General features: G+C 44.1%; 1 protein-coding gene across 1 annotated transcript; it reads left to right on the top strand.

Moving 5' to 3' along the window:
• The first annotated feature begins 1,110 nt into the window (after positions 1 to 1,110).
• Positions 1,111 to 4,205, top strand: LOC124700201 (beta-glucosidase 7-like). The gene is made up of 11 exons (XM_047232367.1): positions 1,111 to 1,336; positions 1,482 to 1,540; positions 1,748 to 1,823; positions 1,952 to 2,023; positions 2,122 to 2,209; positions 2,598 to 2,841; positions 2,917 to 3,032; positions 3,147 to 3,364; positions 3,451 to 3,482; positions 3,645 to 3,747; positions 3,867 to 4,205. Exons 1-11 carry the CDS (start codon positions 1,111 to 1,113, stop codon positions 4,133 to 4,135), a joined length of 1,503 nt encoding a protein of 500 aa, XP_047088323.1. The 3' UTR covers positions 4,136 to 4,205.
• Positions 4,206 to 21,549: the final 17,344 nt, after the last annotated feature.

The raw sequence follows: 21,549 nt of genomic DNA, 5'->3' as shown, positions 1-21,549 counted from the left end.
GAGCTGATACACCACAGATGCCGCCATGACAGCACGGACGTAGGCCACATGCCCATCCCTCGACATGAGCCGCGCCTTCCACAAGGCGAGCTTATTCGCCAACTTGTCCAGGACCGGCTGGAGCTCCGCTCTGATTGGCTTGCGGAAGGACAGAGGCAGGCCAAGGTAGGGGATCGGAAGCTGGCGGACGTGGCAAGAAAGCACCGGCCTTAATTGGTTGTGTCTGTCAATAATCTTGATGAAAGCATTATTTTCTGAGTGCAGACTTTCTCTGGGGCGAAAACCCATGGTCTTTGATCAGGGTGATAACCCATGTCTGCAGCATCAATGATCCACCGACCAGAAAATCAAGGGTGGATGTGATTGGAGAAGCAGCCAAATATCAATTTCATTTATCTGTGTGTGTTATTAGGCATTCAGCTAGTATTAGAAATCGTTTGATTTTTCGTAAGGTAGTTTCACGACCCATCAGTGCGGTGTTCCTTGTCACCTCCCTTTTGCAGCAGTGGTCGGTGTTGTGAGTGTTGTTCACGCTGGGAAGTTCTTGTGTTGTCGCTGTTGCTCGTTTCTACATCTTAGCTTTTGTTTTGGTCAGTCCTAGTCATGGGAGTTGCGTGATGCATTGCATGCCGAGTGCGGCGTTATTTGTGATAAGAAGTATACTGATATCTTGTCAGCTGTAGCACGATAAAGCCTATGATTGAAATAAAACCCACGTCCAAAGATAGAACTCCATTGCTTCGACGCCGCAATGTTAGGACGCGCGCCGCCCACAAATATATACTGTACTTGAAGAGATCGAGTGCAATGGGATTGGGAGTAGCTGCTCTTTTGCTGCTTGCCGTTTTTGTAAGAAGAAATCTTTCTTCTAATCTTTTAGCGCCAGGCCGCCAGCACAACGCATCCGTGCTTTATACGATACGTCTCTGATCGGAAGAAAACCCCATGTCCGCTCTACCGCGCCGCCCGCAATTATTGCGACGCCGCAAGGTTAGGACGCGCGCCGCCGGCAGATATATACTGTACTTGAAGAGAGACTGCAGTAGCTTGCACTACCACTCGCTCGTTGGTCGATCGGTGTGAGCTCAGACTGCCACTGCCCGCTGCGAGATGACCACGAGGTCGGCTCTGCTACTGCTTGCCCTGGTGGCCGCGTACCATGGCGGAGAAGCATGCGCGAGCGCCGCGGGGGCGGGGACGCCGCCCTGTCTGAGCCGGGCGTCGTTCCCCAAGGGCTTCGTGTTCGGGACGGCGACGTCGGCGTACCAGGTGGAAGGCATGGCGGCCGGAGGCGGCCGCGGGCCATCCGTATGGGACGAACTTACCCACATCCCAGGTAATCCTCCACATGCAGTATTATCGGCCGCTGAACAATCGGCTAGGACTTTGTACCGTCTGACCTTGATCAGTCAAACTCCCTTCTCTGAGGAATGGAATTCTTCCACAGCTAACACTTTCTTATACTTTGGTTCAATGAGCAGGGATGATCCCGGGAAACCAAAATGCAGACGTTACCACAGATCAGTATCATCGCTACAAGGTATGTAACGTTTATATGAGTAATCATATTAACTTGTAACGTTTATAGTAGTAGTCATAGCAACTTCCTCAGAGTAATACTGAAACTCAGAATTCACGAAGTTGGCACTGCCCCATGCGTTACTGACTGGAAATACATATTCATACATCAAAAAATATGGGGAAAGAATTCTAGGGCCTCACGTTTAATCCCTTTACGCTGGAACAGGAAGATGTCGACCTCATGAAAGGACTCAATTTCGATGCCTACCGCTTTTCTATATCCTGGTCTAGAATCTTCCCAGGTACACACAATTTCACTGGAGTGGTAGCATGCTCATACATAACTTAATTAGTTAAAATTCAAAAAATAACTTAATTATTTATGATAGCTACCATATTTTTCTGACTCGCACGTCTTTGATTTCTGCAGATGGTGAAGGGGAAGTTAACCAAGAAGGTGTAGCTTACTACAACAGTTTGATAGACTACCTGCTTCACAAAGGTACTGCATAGCAAAAGCATCTGTTTCAAATTTTCTGTGAAACTGCCATGAGAACCTGGATACATTAGTATCTGAATATTTCCATGAAAACCGAGCAGGCATCACTCCTTATGTCAATCTTCACCACTATGATCTCCCTCTTGCACTTGAGAAGAAGTATCAAGGCTGGTTAAATGCAAAGACAGGGTAAGTTTTTTTTTTTTTTGACACCTAAGACAGGGTAAGTCAAACTAGTATTTGATCTTCCTTCTGTACTAATAATGTGTTAGATTTACATCTTCGTTCAGAGGTAGTCTAGACTTATTGTTTTGGAATTAGAAGCATACACGAGAAATGGTTTAGATAATATACTAGTTACTGTTTTTAGAATTTATAATTCTTAATTATACTATAATTTATAAGTGCTCAGCAATTTTAAAGAATGTGGATGTTTCTGTACCTTTACCCAAAAGTTGACTGCAGAACAAACAAACTTTATATGTCTCTATAGGTAGATGCAGCATGCTATAACTGCAGTGTGAAAGGCTTGCAATATAAGCAATGCGTGATTATCTTCATGATATTCGTTTTTCAGGGAACTATTTGCAGATTACGCAGACTTCTGTTTCAAGACCTTTGGTGACCGTGTAAAGAACTGGTTTACATTCAATGAACCAAGCAGAGTTGCACTTACTGGTTATGATACCGGGCGTCAACCTCCTCAAAGGTGCACCAAATGCGCTGCTGGTGGGAACTCAGCAACAGAACCTTACATTGTTTCTCATAATCTTCTCTTAGCACATGGTTATGCAGTTGCAAGATACCGGAACAACTATCAGGTATTTTTTTTACTTGAACTATGTTAACATCAATATGTGTAGACTTGGTGGAATAGTAATAAGTAAAATTTGTAGGCAGCTCAGCAAGGGAAGATTGGAATAGTTCTGGACTTCAGTTGGTATGAGGGCCTTACCAACTCAACTGAGGACCAAGCAGCAGCTCAAAGAGCCAGGGACTTCCAAGTTGGTTGGTAAGCCCATCCATGCTAGTTTCCTTTGACAGAGTGTTTTATTTTAAAATATATCATGGGTTGCATTATATATTTCCCTTTACTTGAAGAAAATCAACTGTAGCTTTAATGCAGGTATATGGATCCACTAACTAATGGACAGTACCCACAGACAATGCAAGATATTGTGAAAGAGAGGTTGCCCAGGTTCACTCCTGATCAAGTTAAATTGGTCAAGGGCTCATCAGACTATATTGGGATCAATCACTACACAGCTGTCTACATGACGGAGAAGAAATTGCTGAACCAGACGCCAATTAGCTACTCAGAGGATTGGCAGGTCCATTATAACTGTGAGTTTCTTAAGCTGTAGGTTTCACATCAATGAATATATTTCGATAAATATTGTCATTCGATCCTTTGTTGTTGAACTTCACAGATGAGCGACAGGGCAAACCGATTGGAAAAAGGGTATATTTGCACCACTGCATATTTATTTCAGTTCATCCATTGCCAGTTCATCTTAGTTGCAACGATTTTCAGCTCAATTTATTTTCTTCGAAAACTCCATGTTTGCACTGTTGAGTTTGAAATTAATATGATGAATCCTTGTCAACACGTGAATCCTTACAGGCAAACTCTGATTGGCTCTACATCACCCCGTTTGGGATGTACGGATGCATGAACTACATCAGGCAGAAGTATGGAAATCCAGCAGTGCTCATAATGGAAAATGGTACTGAATACATCTCCGTGTATCTCTTCCTTTTGGTTTTATGATCCATTTTTTTACTTCATAACTCTCAATCATCTTATCATGCATATAGAGCACTAATCTTATCATCATGTTGCCAGGAATGGATCAACCTGGGAACCTTACCCGCGATGAGTATGTGCAAGATGACACAAGGGTTGGGTACTACCAGAGCTACCTCAGCGAGCTGAAGAGAGCCATCGACGGCGGCGCCAATGTGCATGGCTTCTTTGCGTGGGCTCTCCTCGACAACTTTGAGTGGCTCTTGGGTTACACGTCCAAGTTCGGCATCGTCTACGTCGACTTCAACACTCTCGAGCGCTACCCGAAGAAGTCGGCCTATTGGTTCAAACGCCTGCTGGAACACTGATGAAGTGCCTCTGAATTAGCCAACCTGATGTTATTGTCGTCATCATGTTAAGCACTTTTGCTTCAGTGCACCCCTTTCTTCTAAACTTAAACACATCAGCAGTCCAGATCTTTTCCCCTTCATCATTAAGGGCACGATGGGCATTAAGGAATAATTAAGAGTTATGTGTAATAACCATATTAAAACCCGTATGACGCACTTGGACCGAATGACTGTATTGTACATCATTATATATGACCGTATTGTACACTTGTTATATATGACCGTACTGTACATCGTTTTCATCAGTGTGTATGACACCGTACTTATCGACAACTGCTCGTGGTAGCCCCGTTGATGAGGCCCCGGTCGGTGAGCAATGCAGCCAATGCTTCTGTGTTGCGCCGCCCTGATTTGTGTTTGGCTGAAAATAATCTCATGTCAAGAGAGTTCAAGAAAGTCCACAGAAAGTCCACAGAATCACCGAGATGTGGAGGCGGTCAATTTTTGTGTGTTAAAAGTCAACGATTGATAGCTGCATGAGGAGAACTTGTTCATGCCAATCGACTTTTGTTTGAGGTCTTTTGTGGGGATAATGGCTCCTGATGAGTGATGGCATACTTCCGCTCCCACAGTCCCACGAGAAGAACATCAATGTGTCACCGATGCGGGCGGCGCGCTGGCCGGGATGGCCCCGGCCGCTCCCCCAGCGAGGAGGAGCCCGTCTTGGCGGACCAGATGCAGGGAGCATCTGGGGCCGGCATGTCGCATGAGAAGCGTGCTAGCCCAACTTGCTCAGGTTTGGCGGTTCGGAAGGGGCGCGGCAATGGGACGACTGCTAGATGAAAGCACTCTCTTACAACATAAGGGGTTTCAGTCGGGAGGGCCGTAGAACCCAGCTTAGGGACTACATTAGAACCAACAGGTTGGATATCATCGGGCTACAAGAAACCATTAAGCAAGACTTCTCCACAGCGGAGCTCCGAAGCTTAGAGGTGGGAGGCCTCTTCGCTTGGAACCATCTAGCGGCGGTTGGGCATTCCGGCGGTATGCTCTTGGGATTTAGGGACGAATCCTTCGAGGTGGGGGCATGGAGGATGGGAACCTTCTTCCTCAGTGCCATTGTCTTGCAACGCAACACCAACATGAAGTGGTGCTTCATGTTGGTTTACGGTCAGACTAATCACAGCCGCACTGAGGAGTTCCTGGGGGAGCTCGAGCTTGCGGTCCAGCAGTGCCCGGTACCTATGGTGGTGGCCGGGACTTTAACCTTATCCGATCTGCTCGGGATAAGAACAATGGGAACATCAACTGGCCCCGGATCCGCAGGTTGAATGACTCCATAGCAGCCATGTCGCTTCGGGAGATCAATCGGGTGGGGGCTCGTTTTACCTGGACCAACAGACAACTCCGTCCGATCAGGTGTGTGCTGGACAGGGTCTTTGTCTCGCCGGCCTAGGAGGCGGCCTTCCCTTTCTGCTCCGTCACGGCTATCACGAGGATTGGGTCAGACCACAACCCCCTCCTCCTGGATAGTGGGGAAGTCACGGTTAGGAGAACGCCACGGTTTTTCTTCCAGACGTGGTGGTTCCGTGTTGCAGGCTTTGGGGAGCTCATCAACGGCAAACTGCACAGTTACTTGCATGAGCTGGGCCCTCACAGGGACAGCATAGATGGCTGGCAGTGCATCGCCAGGAACGTGCGACAGTTTCTAAAAGGTTGGGGAGCTAATTTTGGGAAGGAGCGAAGGGTCTATAGGGCGGACCTTCTTGCGCAAATTGATGGACTGGATCGTCGGGCGGACTCCGACGGGTTAGATGAGGAGGGTTGGGCCCTCAGGTATCATCTGGAGGACCAACTTCTCTTCATGGACAGCCTCGAGGAGGAATACCGGAGACAACGCAGTAGGGTGCAATGGTCTGTCAAAGGGGACTCCTGCACGGCGTATTTCCACGCCATCGCCAATGGGAGGCGACGGAAGTGCTCGATCCCTCGGCTTCTCACGGACCACGGGGAGGTTGACGAGAAGCAGGGCCTTATGGAGCATGTGTATACGTTCTACCATGGCCTCATGGGTTCTAGGGGGGAAAGGGTTTTTTCTCTTCATTCTGATTTGTGGTCTGGGGACCAACAGATCTGTCCGGCGGAAAACCTTGCTTTGGAGTTGACCTTCACGCCAGTCGAGCTCTACGAGGTACTCCTCAGCATGAGGTCGGACTCCGCCCCGAGACCGGATGGGTTGCCGGTCACCTTCTTCAAGCGATTCTGGGGAATCCTTCGAGAGCCCATCCTCAAGATCCTGAACGACTTTGTTCTAGGAAGAGTGGATATCGCTCGCCTGAACTTTGGGGTCATCACCCTGATCCCAAAGGTTAAGGGGGCGGACGTGATCAAGCAGTTTAGAACTATAGCGCTTATCAATGTCATCTTAATGTTTGTGGCGAAGGCATATGCGACCCGCTTAGCACCGATTGCCCATAGAACCATTGATAGGAGTCAGACTGCTTTCATCCGGGGTAGGTGTCTTCACGAGGGGGTGCTCGCCCTTCACGAGATAGCACATGAGCTTCATGCCAAGAGGCTGGGGGCCTCCTACTTAAGCTCGACATCGAGAAGGCCTACGACCGGGTGAACTCGGAGTTCCTCAGGGAGATCCTACAGCGCAAGGGTTTCTCGGACATGAATGTCCACAGGCTGATGCAACTGGTCATGGGAGGCCAGACGGCTATCAACGTCAACAGAGAGGTGGGACCTTTCTTCCGTAACGCGAGGGGGGTGCGTCAGGGTGACCCACTCTCGCCGATCCTCTTCTATTTCTTGGTGGATGGCCTCACTGCGATGATGGCCAAGGCCAACACAGCTGGCCACATCCGCGGGGTGGTCTCGCACCTCATCCCAGGGGGGTGACACACCTCCAGTATGCAGACGACACCCTTGTCATGATTGAGCCTTTGGATCTGGGGATTGCGAACCTCAAGTTTCTCCTTATATGTTTTGAGAACATGTCGGGACTTAAGATCAATTTTGACAAGAGTGAGGTGTTCGTGACAGGGGTCCCGGACTCGGAGCAGCGCAGGGTGGCGAACATGCTCAATTGCAAACTGGGCAAGCTCCCGATGAAATACCTTGGTCTACCGGTGGGTAGTCGGGCGCCTAGGGTAGCGGATTGGGAATTCCTACCGGAGAAGGTGGGTCACCGGGTGGAACCTTTGCAAGGTTTCTTCCTCGCCTCGGCCGGGCGGCTAGATCTCACTAACTCCTGTCTGTCGAGCCTCCCTATGTTCGCTATGGGTATATATCTATTGCATGATTCTACACATGCGGCCATGGACAGGCCTCGGCCTCGATTCTTCTGGGAAGGAGTTGGCAACGGGAGGAAGTACCACATGGTGTATTGGGCCACCGTGTGTAAACCTAAGCAGTTCGGGGGCTTAGGTATCCTCAACACCAAAACCATGAACATAGCCCTGATGCTAAAATGGATTTGGAAATATTACCATAACACAGGGGGTCTGTGGGCTGACTTAATTCGCACCAAGTACCTCGGGGAAAGGGATTTTTTCTCTAAGGAGGTGTCGGCGAGGGGATCCCAGTTCTGGAACTCCATACAAAAGATCAAATGATACTTCAAACTGGGGGCTCGCCATAAGGTCCATAATGGGAAATGGACCTACTTCTGGCTCGATTGGTGGTCTGGGAGAGGGCCACTAAGAGCTCGCTACCCGCTCCTCTTTGGATGTTGTTCCAACCCATTCACCATGGTCCACGCGACTAGGGTGGTTGCTGGGATCCCCGGGGAGTGGCGCATCCGGTTCCGCCGGCACCTGGGCATGGCGGAAAAGGTTGAATGGGACGACCTGTGCCGTGAAATCCAGGGTCTCCCGGAGGGACAAGGGAATGATCAGATTTCCTGGTCCCTTGAGTCCTCAGGGGAGTACTCCACACGTTCGGTGTATTGTGGACTCCTACAGGGAGCAGCAGTCACACACTTCAATGAGGTGTGGCGGACATGCGTTCCACCCAAGATCAAAGTCTTCCTTTGGCAGCTGATCCGTGGAAAGCTACCCTCCTGCGAGCAGGTGGCTAAGCGGCGGGGGCCGTCCAATGCGAATACCCTCTCTGGCGATCGACCGCCCGCGCGGTCGGTTTTGGTCCGCGTCCCCGCTATCCTTTTTGTCGTATACGGACTTCAGCCGCGCGGTGGAATTTTTCTTCCTAATCTCGCGCCCCCGCCGGAAAAAATAAGTTGCCTATACGGACTTCAGCCGCGCGGTGGAATTTTTCTTCCTAATCTCGCGCCCCCGCCGGAAAAAATAAGTTGCCTCACGGAGGATTCGAACCAACGACCGAACCAAGCGTGGCTGAAGTCCGTAGCGCTAGCCATATGAGCCACTACTCTTTTGTGTTGCATACAGGGACAGATTACTTTTGTACTACAGAATGTCCATATTATAAACGTAAAATATTAACTTCTTTTCGTCAATTCCCTTTTGTGCTGTTTTTTACAATTCCCTTTTTAAAAAAATTCTGTATTTTTGCTTGTTTGTATCTTTTTTATCGAAATTCATATTATTTAGACTATATTATTTTTTATTCCCTTTTTCGGGCTAGTGGGTTTTATGGGGGAAATAACGGGTGGGAAAACTACTTGCAACTCAAATAAACTACCACTTGCAACTTAAATAAACTACTACTTTCCACTCAAACTAATCTTTATCAATGTTGTTAACTTTTCAAATAAAATTAGCTTTATTTGGGTCGATAAATTTTCATATTTACCATTGATAAATAACTGGCGGACGGGTTGATAAATTTGTGAGCTAAAAATATTCGAAAAATATTCTAAATAAAATTAGCTTTTAGAGTCGATAACTTTTCACATTTACCATTGATAAATAATGGGCGGATGAATTGATAAATTGTGAGTTAAATTGTTTCTAAAATATTCTAAATGAAATTAACTTTTCAGGTTGATAACTCTTCACATTACCATTGCTAAATAACGAATAAACGGGTTGATAAATTGTAAACTAAAATATTCCCAAAATTATTCTAAATATAAAGCTTTTTGGGTTGATAAATTTTCACATTTACCATTGACAAATTATAGGCAGATGGGTTGATAAATTTCGAGCCAAAAATGTTCCCATAAGATTCTAAATTAAATTAGTTTTTCAGCTTGATAAATTTTCACATTTACTGTTGATAAATAACGGATAAAGGGGTTGATAAATTTGAGAGCTAAAAATCTCCCAAAGATATTCTAAATTAAATGAGCTTTTCGGGTCGACAAATATTCATATTTACCATTGATAAACAACTAGCATAAGGTTTGATAAATTGTGAGCTAAAAATAACTCCAAAATATTCTAAATAAGATTATCTTTGTCGGGGTCGATAAGTTTTCATATTTTACCATTGATATATAATGGGCGTTGGGGTTGATAAATTATGTACTAAAAATGTTCCAAAAATATTGTAAATAAAATTTCCTTTTTTGAGTCGTTAACTTTTTACATTTACCGTTGATAAATAACGGACGTAGAGGTTGATAAATTGTGAGCTAAAAATATTCCCAAAATATTCTAAATAAATTTTCTTTTTCAGGCTGGTAACTTTTTCACATTTACCATTGATAAATAAGGGGCGAAGGGTTTGATATATTGTGATCTATAAATATCCCCAAAATATTCTAATAATAAAATTTCCTTTTTCGGGGGTCGGTAACTTTTAGCATTTTACCGTTCATAAATAGCGGGCTAGGGTTGATAACTTATGTGCTAAAAAGTATCACAAATATTCTTAATAAAATTAGTTTACCAGATCGGTATTTTTTTTCACGTTTACCGTTGACAAATAATGGGTAGACGCCTTGATAACTTTTTGGGCAAAAAAAAGTTGTTCAAACATATTAATGTAGGTGCTACTTTTAAAGATCTTGTATAGACCGGTTTATTTTTGACAACAGATCTAAGATTTAAGTTGTATTTTTAGAGATAAAACATGTTGAATTTTCGAATTTGGAGTGAACATAGTATCTGATCGTTTCGTATTTGGAGCTAAAGTGGCTCTGTATATTAGTATAAAGAAGTTCCGTCACTATTTACTACACGAAGTTTCCGAAGTACTTCTGGTCAGCTCGTGTTATGGCACCTCCTAGCGCATTAGGTTTCCGCAGGTAGGGCGGCCCCGTCCAATGGCATATGCGCTCTTTGTGGAGAGGTTGAGGATTGCAACCACATTTTCTTCACTTGCCCAATGGCGGGGTTCATGTGGGCTAGGGTTAGGGAACTCCTACACTGCGACTGGAACCCGGCAGGGGTCGGGGATTTCATTGCCTTAGCATAGGGTTTTCTAGGCCCCCTTCGTAGATTAGTATGGTTTACCTTTGCGGCCCAATGCTGGGCCCTATGAAATATTAGAAACAAACTAACTATTGAAGGGAAATTGATCGGAAATGCAGCTGACGCCTTCTTCCACATGTTGCTTTATATGCAGTCTTGGAGGGTTCTGGTCAGACCGAGGGATCGAGCGTTGCTGGACTGGGCGGTGGACAAGGTCAGGAGGTTCCATGCGAGGGCTAGGGCGACATAGCACATTCGACCCGCTTCAGGGCTTTGTATCTTCCGCTTTGTACTGAGGTGATGGGGTTAGCACAGGACTTCCGCTTTGTAGGTGTTGTTTTTTCGTTTCCAGGCTCCGCGTGTGTGGCGTGAGTCGCGATGGTTGGTTGTAAAACTATGTCATTGGTCGCTTGCTTTATTTATAAAGCTGGGTCTACGGACCTTCAATTTAAAAAGAAGAACATCAACCGCAGCCCAAATACATGCACTGTGTCATCAATCGAGCGAATCAAAAGATCATGCGGAGTTGGCTTTGATCTGAGCACTTGACGACGACATGGTGAGGATGACTATGCTTTCAGATCTGTGTGGACATGCTCCTGGTCTTATAGGATTCTTTTCCTGGGACACGGTTGTCAGGGCTGTCGATGAGCGTGAAGCATTACGTTCAAAATAGCGAATAGGCTAGTGGGCTGTGTCGGGCAGAGGCCCGTGTAATCTCCCAGTTCGTCTCCCACATCGCTGTCTCAAACTCTCTTCACTTGTATCGCTGGTTTGTGATTCTCCGGCTCGCCAGAACATCGCAAGTTGGTATCAGAGGTCGGCTGGTCCGGCGGGCTCCTAATTATGTCGATCATGCTAGTAAATCTTGAGGAAGGTTGTTGGTTGCCTGCGGCTTCGCACTACTGTACGGTCCATATTTAGGGGCATTTCAAAGTGCCCCAATAGGTAGCCAAAGTGCCCCTAATTACTTTTAGGGGCACTATGAAAAGTGCCCCGGATGCTTGTGTTCCTAAATGTATTTGGGGCACTTTGAATGAAATGCCCCAAATACATTTAGGGGCAGTTTGAAAAGTGCCTCTAAAGGTTTTTAGGGGCAGTTTGAAAAGTGTCTCTAAAGGTTTTTAGGGGCAGTTTGAAAAGTGCCTCTAAAGGTTTTTAGAGGCAGTTTGAAAAGTGCCTCTAAAAGTTTTTAGGGGCAGTTTGAAAAGTGCCTCTAAAGGTTTTTAGGGGCAGTTTGAAAAGTGCCTCTAAAAATTTTTAGGGGCAGTTTGAATTTTGCCTCTAAAGATTTTTAGGGACAGTTTGAGATTTGCCTCTAAAGGATTTTAGGGGCAGTTTAACATTTGCCTCTAAAGGTTTTTAGGGACAGTTTGAGATTTGCCTCTAAAGGTTTTTAGGGACAGTTTGAGATTTGCCTCTAAAGGTTTTTAGGGGCACTTTGAGATTTGCCTCAAAAGAATTTAGGGGCAATTTGAGATTTGCCTCTAAAGGTTTTTAGGGGCACTTAGTGTTTTGCCTCTGAAGTATTCAATCCTGTAATACATATACATAATCCAGAAGTCTATATATCACACCATAACAAATCTGTAATACATGTAACTTCACAGCATTCTAAATATCAGATTTTCAACTAAAAGTTGTACTCCCTCCGGCCGATTTAGATGACTCGGCCTATGCTCAATTATCATTTTGTGAAACCCCCCTCGCAAGTTCAATTCTTCTCAGTTGTGGTCCTCAAATCAAAATCAATCTTGATCCCGACGTCCAAGTCCCGCGCCGGAGCTCTGTCCCTGTCCGGCGCCGCGCCGGAGCTGGAATCGCACGCTCGACGTTAGTGAGCCCGCACCACGCCGGCCGTCCGCGACCGCTCCAGGACCAGAGGAAGCGGAGCCTCCAGAACCAGAAGCAGAGGAGGCGGGGCCTCCATGGAGCAGAGGCGAGCTCCCCCGCCGGCCGGGCGGCCGGCCCCTGCTTCTAGCAGCTCCCTTGCTGCCCGCTCTGCCTCGCCCACCGGCCTCCACTGAACAGAGCGTGCGTGGTGTTCCTGAACGAACGGCCGCAGCCGAGGCCTGGCAAAGGCGTCACCAACACCTGCGAGGTCTGCGATTAAGCTGCAAGAAGTCGCACAGATTTAAGACATCGTATGAGAACTCAGCAGTGTTACATTCTCCATGTAAAGAGGTAACCAAAAATTCATCATGCCACATGCAGAGATCTGAGAAAGACATGTTGAAATAGGAACAACGATGGTGCATTATCAAAGCAGATGGCAGGTTTCCGCCAGACCTACCGCTTGCACTCCCTCATCTTCCCAGTGAGCTCCTGCAGCTGCTTGGACTGCCTGTTAGAGTCCTTGATCTTGTCAATCTTCTGGAACCCATTCCTGCAGCAAACAAAAAAAAATCCCCCGTAAGAATCAGTCAACCAGAAAGGAAGCAACCAGGCATAGTTTGAGCACGAGTTGGCTAAATCTGATGCCAGCAGGAAGTCCGCAGTCGAGCAGTTAACTTTTGCTAGCACAACTATAGGATGAAATTGAGACCAAATTTTTTGAAGGAACAACAGCATAAGGGGAAAATGTTCAACCAAGTTCTTGACTACTCCTTGTGCCAACACCTAAGCGACGACATAATCCCAACCCTCAAGAGACGAACAAAGAACAAGTTAACAGGACTATTTACCATAGCAATGGCTACCTCCTGGGACAGCGACGTCTCTCTCGTCGCCGAGGCCCTGCGTGGAACAGGGCGTAGCCTGGCATTTCTTGATCATTTATTTGAGGCGCTCCAGCCCCAGAGCAGGAAGATCTTCCTCCATGCCAGTCATATGCTTCTGGTACTCCTTGGCGAACTTCATGATTAGATCCCAAGACAAAAATACAACGAGATCATGATTAATTGGCATGGTAAGTCTTCGAAGGAGAAGAGATTTGTTGCAAATAAAGTTGATTTTTCAGCGAGATGAACCAAAACTGATGCAATAGCTCAGGTTAACAACAACTCAGAGAAAGGGACTGATAATAGCTTCAAGGTGCAAAATAAGATTCGATGCGACATCCAATATGCTTATGTTCCTTAAACTAGGTGGACAAAACTCCTGCCAGAGGTTCTAAATTATCAAGAATTTCACAAAATACAGAATCCAGAGGTCTATGTTCATTAAACCCAACCAAGAGGTTACAAATTGCAGCAACGGATTTTCATAGAGCAATGGCTGCTCACATAAATAGGGAATTCGTTGAGCCCTTATCTACCTTTAGTAATCACCTCATGACTGATAGTTCCACATAAATAGGGAACTTGTGCAAGCTCATTAATTGATTCTCTAGTGAATGCTTTGCTTTTCTTAAGTTTCTATGGGTGTGTAGTATCTTGTTCATTCAGTGCAGTATAACATAATGATGAGCTCTCTGAATAAGTGCATCTACATGAACATATTGAAAGCAGGTGCGGACAGAAGTGCATGGGGGTAATAAATCAACAAGATGATACCGTTATAAGGTCCAATTATTATCTATCTGAAACCTGAGGTTAAGTTCTTGATTTTTCACATATATTCTATACAAAGAAAGGAGCAAGTAATCACAGCTGACAATAAAAGTTAATATCTATAGACGGTTAACATTTTATATCACCACTGGGATGAGAAGAACCTTCCCCAATTCAGATGGTTTAGCAGGCTTTCCCAATTTCCTCCTCTCTTTTCTTCACAGAAATGTGTCTTTTCTATTCAAGTATATTACAGGGTGACTGGAGTATAGGAAGAAACAAGCATCTTTCCAGATCATTTTGTGTCTAGGAAGAAACAAACATCTTTCTCTGCAAGTTCCAATCAAACAACCTGGGTTCTATAATTGATGAAAGGGCCAGATTGCCACCGTTCCATAGCAGTACTTGCAATATGATGTGATTTAGCACTGGATAGTTCTAGAATTCAACAAATTCCCTACTCAAGTTCAGGTAAACTCAAGTTCAAAGTTCAGCTGAGTGTAGAAGGATAATGGCATGCAGCCTCATCACAATTCACCATTGCATCCGAACAGGAACCAGCAGGGGCTCTTAGCAGGTTAATTAGCAGGAATACCGGGGAGCCTTGCTGTCGGCGGTGGTGTCATGCTCGTAGTAGCCGTACCCGAGGTGGGCGCCGCACTTGCAGCACAGCAACCACCACCACCCTTAAGCTTTAAGCTTAAGTTTAAAGTTACTGCCTCCATGGGGTATATGCAAGAAAAGGCATTTGATTGTAGAAATACCGATACATGAATAAATTATTGACCACTATCTTCAAAAACTACGAGCAAGGCCGGCAAGAGTAGAATTGTCTCAAGTTTTGTTGTATCCGATATATGAGCTTACTGATTACTTAAGTGATGTGAAATATAAAATACCAGATAAAGAAAGGTAGAGCACACTCACATAGTGATTTGTTTTCTATCCAGTTTGTTGCGAAATTCTTGCATTTGACCTTCTATCCAGTCTACAAGAATTAAGGTGCAAGACGGAGATATAGCAACAAAATGCCATTCACTCTGATATGTTGAAGGAATATATAGAGTATGACAGATATAGTAATATACAACGATATCTCTGAATCACATCACAGTAACATCTTGAACTCAAATGCATAGCATCCCAGTTTCAATAGAAGGTTCATAAACTGGGCCTAAGCTATTAATCTCTTACAAAGTATCAAGATCATAAGGATTCTCATACTCACATGTAAATAAAAAATTATCCGCCAGACCACCACTAAAAGAAAGCATTTGTAGTCGTTTAAGTAATACTCTACAGAAATCAGAATTGCGTTAGTATTTTCAAAAATGATATTCTAGGATTTTAGAAGCTGCCTTACTTGATGTTGGAATACAAAATGGAAGAACATATAGAAATGAGTTAATAAACCGTAAATCAGGTATGACTGCCATGTTCACACATACATTCTCTCAAAAGGGCTATATCTGAGTTGGGAAATATACCTACAGGCTCAGTGAAAGAATACATGCGTCCATGGCCTGCAATGTACAAGGGGTAGCAAAATCTCACTTTTGTTTATCCAGCACTCATTTAATTGCTTCTAGTAATCCAGCCTTTTATGGAGAACTAATGCATGTACTCTGAGAAAAATACTAAAGTAGGTTCCTGCAGTAAACATCGAACATAGAATTGAGTGTAAATTGATGTGTAATCTAGAAGCATATTTCATATAGCTAGCCTATGTATCCAGAATAAGTAAATAAGTTATAAATAATCAATTCAATAACCTATGAGAGGGCATAGTTGGCACTTTATTTTCTCGATGGCTTCCACTTTTTAAATTTGTTTGAGGTAGCAAATAACCAGTATATTGCACCGCATTAACAAAATACTTGCATGTAAGGTTAGTGTGTACAAAGAAATGCCTGGTGGAAGCTAGATGTGCGAGAATGGTTGAAAGCAAATATCAATGGGTTGCTACACAAGTGTAGGCGCAAAGATTTATCAAAGTTAAAATATAAAGAAGGACATGGGATGGACAGAGAATTGATATACACATATAATCAGAGTGGGCACACCATCAACATGGCTTTTGTTTTTTTGTTTTCCATGTCCATTATGGCCTGCCGTTTCAGGCAAAGAAATCTCTGTTGAAAAATGTCCGGCGCAGTTAAAATATTGCACACGAACCTGTTATAGAGCACTCAAACTGCACACAGCAAAAACTTTAGGAAATAAAACCATCCAAGTGCAGACGCGGCACAACCATGTTAATCTGAAAACAAATTCAAAATTATGAGAAAAAAGAAGTTTGTTTCCATTTAGTATAGTACTTATGCACAAATCTAGATTAACCGATCAGAAAAGGAACAGAGGGTATGGAAATTGCAGAAGCATTAGAAATTATATCAAAAACTGTAATATTCTTTGAAAAACTGTAACGCACTGACAACGAAAGCGTTGTCAACGAAACTGTAACTTATCCTTGCATTCATTTCAAGCATATAGCTAATGAAATCGTCTCTAAAACAACCCACACACGCGCATGAAAGTTTTAGTCGCTACCGGAAACATTATCCTACTGGAGCACAACAGAAACAACCAATACAGAGAATTCACCATGCTCACCTCTCACTGTCTTCCTTGCTCTATAGAGCCATTGCATCAAGCACCAAAAGTGCAACCCTGCAAATGCCAATCATACACACAACATCAACACATAATTGCGTCAAACTAAAGCAGCAGACGAGGAAGCTACCTTCAGCGTGGTGTTCATCACCTCAGGGCACCTACTCCAGATTTGGATAAATATATTTGATCTCCCAAATATACAAATACCTAAACAAAAAAAATCCAGAGCTTAATGCACAGTGCTGCACCATACAAATAAATTACCTCTGAAGCTAAATGAAGGCAATTTACAATCAAAGAAATAAGACATCAGTTGCTGAGATATAAAGTACAAATACCTAAGTGATAATTTTCCTAGTTAACAGTGGCAATATATTTAGACATTGACATAAACTACAAATAATTGTAGCATGCAGCACAGTCAAACAATATCACATACAGGTTGTGAGCAAATAATTCTACCCCTATCACAACTCAGCAAATAATTCTACCCCTATCACAACTCAAATGGAACAGGGTAAAATCCCCCTACATTCATATCACTATTGGATTCGATTTTGCGCTTACAGCACGGGGAGGTGAGCCTGAGGTGCGAAAGTAGCAGCACCACAGGGTAGCCGGAGCACTAGAGGAGCCCAGGTCGACGCAGGGTCCAGGAGGTGGTCGCAGGCGTCGGGGTAGAGGAGCAGGAGCACGGGAGGTCGTGGCGGAGGTCGTAGACGAGGCCTGGCTGCCGGAGGGAGTAGCCAGAGGCACGGGTGCACGGACGCGGCGCCGGCAATCCGAACCCCACGGATATAGTTGCCACGGGGACACGCGGAGGAGGTGGGGTGGCTTGGCGACGGTACGAATCCTGCGGAGGTGAGGAAGGCGGAACATCACCAGCGATCCGCGACGCGGAGGCCGCCGCCGATGGCCGGTAGGGGACGGTAGAGGGCGGAGCTAGGGTTTATAGCGGTGTGCGCGCGGGAGCCGGAGGGTGCCGCTGTGGTGGGGGGTTGACGGAGGAGACCGTGCCCCAGGCCGTGTAAGCAAGTGACGGCGGCAGATGTGTCCGGCATCGCTGGAGCGAGCAGGTGGCTGGCGGCGGAGCATCTCGGCGGCGAGAGGGGAATCGAAGGGACGTGAGGGGTGGTGCTATGTGCCGACCTGGTCGGCGCCGACAACGTCCCACACAACCTTGGTCGTCTGTGGGCTTGGCCCATTATCGTTGATTTTCGTTGGGTCGATTCGGCTGTTAACTGGGCCGCAGCCCATCAGGTAACCTCTTTTTCTTTTTCGTTTTCTTATTTTTTTTCTTTTTCTTTTCCTTTTCCTTTTCCTTTTCCTTTTTCTGTTTACAGTTTTGTTTTTAAAAACTATAAAATTTTACAGGCCTTTTTATATTTTCAAAAAAAAATGTCTACAGATTTTAAAAATGTTCGATTTTCAATTCGTTCACAATTTTAAAATCATCCAAAAAATTTAAATTGTTCAAAATAAAAAATTTGTTCAAATTTTGAAATGTGTTCAAATTCGGAAAACGTTCAAAATTTAAATTTGTTCAAATTTCAAAATTCGTCCAGTATTTCGAAATTCATTCAAGATTAAAATTTTGTTCCAATTTTGAAATGCATTCAAATTTTAAAATTTTTCAATATTAAAATTTTGTTCAAATTCTAAAATTCATTCGAATTTGGAAATTCATTCAAGATTCAAAATTTGTTCAAAATTTTGAAATTTGTTCAAGATTCAAAATTTGTTCAAAATTTCAAATTTTGTCAAACTTGAACATTTTTAAAATTTGAAATTTTCAAAAACTATTTTTAAACAAAAAATAAAACAAGAGAACAAAAGAGAAAACAGAAAAAAATAGAAAACGGAAAAGAAAAAGCAAAAGGAGAAAAAACAGGCAAAAATCGAAGGTAGCCCCGGCGGAATGGAGACACCAAGGCGGCTCTAAAGGGCCATCGCTTGCGGGCAGAAGAAGAAGAGGTGTCGCCCGGTCTCAACCTCCGGGCAGGCAGCACAAATCGCCGAAGGAGCGCAGTGCTTGTAGAACTCAGCCAGTCACATACCGGCCGACAAACACATTTGCCAGCAGGGTTAAAGCAGGCAGGCCAAACTACCAGAGAAAACCCTTTCCTGTAAGTTACATTGCTATGTTAGGTGAATTTTCTCGGCAGTAGAGGTCCCCTTAGGTTTGGTCCATGGTGTAGTGCAAGTGAATGTCTACATGTAACTATGCATCCATGATTACTCAATTTTCCTTGTCTTTGTCATTTATAGTAAACATTTTTACTCATTCATCTCCGGACATCTTACTTATTTTTACAACAATACAATGCGGTAGATCCTTAAGATAGAATATTGTACTTATACAGTATTAACATCTTGTAGGGAATACATGCTTTACAAATCCTTAATGTTTGTTTTACCTACAGAATGTACCTTGTTTTTAAAACTGCCCTTAAAAGTAATTAGGGGCATTTTGTTAACATATAGGGGCACTTTGGAGGTTGAACAAGTTCTCGTATCATCGTATTTATTACAACTTCTTTTTTCTAGTACTTTAGGCTTTTAAGTTTGAAGGATTTAAGGAGTAATGTTAGTTTTGTCAGCTCATTCGTAAGTTATTTTCTCCCTAGTTAGATTCAATCAATTGCCAACACATACAAACATGTGAACGACACACCACAAAGTTAGATTGCATGGACCACCTCGTGGTCAGCTCGGACGCATCTCGTGGCTGTCCGATATGGAGCCGACGGCGTGGAGGAAGCTAGTCCCGAACGGGTGAAGTTGGCCCAGGACACCACCCGTTGATCGCCGAAGCGGACCATAGCTCTCCATTATGTACCGTGCAACCGTAGCTGTACATTATACTACATACTGTAAACGGACATGTGCATGCATAAATTGTAATTTTTTTACATCATCTCCTAAATCTCTCCAATTCTATTGTAGGTGATGGCCGAAATGACTTGTGTTGGCTGTGAGCAACCTTCTGAAAATTGTGGTCGTGCAGAGAGGAAAACAACAAGTTTCAATGTTATCGTCGTTCCTGGATTCCTACATGGTGTGGTAAGACATGTTGAAGCTCGGATAATGTGGTTTCCATTCATTGTGATACGGTAGCCAATCATATTATTTATAACTTAACACTTTTTGTGTACATACAGAATGTACCTTGCTCCTTCAGAGAGAGGTTGAAAAAGTTCACAAAGAATTGGCTAGTTGCCAGGACACCCAATTTCCGCAAATATGATTTGTTCCTGAGAAAAGATAGGTTGAGGACATACATTTGTGGTCCTTACTGGAAATCTTTAATTAGGGCTTATGATATAGAAATGGGAGATGTTGTGCATTTCGAATACAATGAAGATTCTCTTGATGGACTATCCAACTTATTCAATGTTATCTGTTTACAAGAACAATATTGAGAAAGCCGTAGTTGAAGAAACTGGTATATTCCGGCTCAACTTCATGTTTTTAAATTTAGTATTGCTGAACCTATAGCCATTCCTATATGTTACTGAAATTGTATGGCACCTATTTCTGCAGTGGTTGGAGATATGCCTAGTTCCATACGGAGCATCCTGTACAGAACTGTATTCAAATACATCAATTCGATTCATCGAGCGAGAGATGGCTGCCATTCTTTTTGGAATCTACAAAGATGTTTACGTCACCGAACATGAATTCTATGAACTAAAAGATCAGAAGAATTTTTGGGTGCACAAGATGGATGAGGACAATCAGGAATTTGAAGCCTTGGTAAGTTTGTCTGGTTTGGTTTGTGCTACTAGCTAATTATTCTAATGTTTTCATGCATTTGAATGCAATAATTAGATGTTGACAAATTATTATTTGCTCTTATGTCGAGTACATACCTAGTGAGGTCTGTGGATGGCTACGAGTACCCGCTTTTGGAAAAGCACATCTTTCAAGGAATGGACAACCCCTAGAAGAAGAAGAAGAAAACTTTATTGATTGCACCTACAAAATTGAATGGGACCTTGGACATGTATCCTTTTCAAATGGTTGGACGAGACTTTGCTGCTTGCTACTCACATTGGAGTTGAATCAACTTGTTTTGATCAAGATATATCCAATGCAGGAGTATATAAGTCTCAACTTTGTTGAGATCATCAACAAGTGGGGGCAATGAGCTAGTTCAGATTATCAAGTAAACTTGTTCTAGTTTAATGTTCTACAGTAAACTTGTTCAAAATATCAAGTAGTTTGGATTATCACCTAGTTTAGCTTCAAATTATCAAGTAGTTTGGATTATCACCTAGTTTAGCTTTCAAGTTCTATGTGATGGTTTGTAGGAATTTAAGTGTTTGAATTATCTTGTTTCTATTACCGAGATGTTTATGTCTGTTGTTTACACATAATTTGTTGTTTTTAACTTTGTTTGAATTTGTAACTAAGCACTTGAATTTGGCGGTGGAGGCCGTGTGTGCGCTGCTGGGCTGACTGCCTGCGCGGCTGTGCTTTGGTCAGTAGGACTTGTCCCTTTCGGATGACCTGGAAGGCGGGAAGCCGTGGCATCCCCATCTTGTCTCTACTTTGTTTCATGGAAGCTATTGTGCCTATCGTCCACTCTGCTCTGTAGTTTGTACGATTGCAGAGTAATTGTATCCACGGAAATGAGCCAACAACTAGCTGCCGGATTTTAAAATGCCGAAGAAACCGAACTTGGGTACATGAGAGTGAGCAGGAGAGGCGGCAGCCAGAACACATCTACGGTTCCGTTCTCCTCGGTGGCGACGCCGTTAGCGCTTGGGGCCTTGGGGAAGGGTGGCACACCACCACCTCACCGGCGGGGAATTTGGGGCATTTGTGAAACTGCCCCAATAGGTATATAGCAATTGGGGCACTTTTTGAAACTGCCCCAATAGGTGTATACCAATTGGGGCACTTGTCCAAACTGCCCCAATAGGTGTATACCTATCGGGGCACTTGTCCAAACTGCCCCAATAGGTGTATACCAATTGGG

The sequence above is a fragment of the Lolium rigidum genome, chromosome 3 (genome assembly GCF_022539505.1).
Source record: "Lolium rigidum isolate FL_2022 chromosome 3, APGP_CSIRO_Lrig_0.1, whole genome shotgun sequence".
Lineage (NCBI taxonomy): Eukaryota > Viridiplantae > Streptophyta > Magnoliopsida > Poales > Poaceae > Lolium > Lolium rigidum.
The sequence above is the reverse complement of the archived record's forward strand: the minus strand, read 5'-3'. Positions and strand labels throughout refer to the sequence as shown.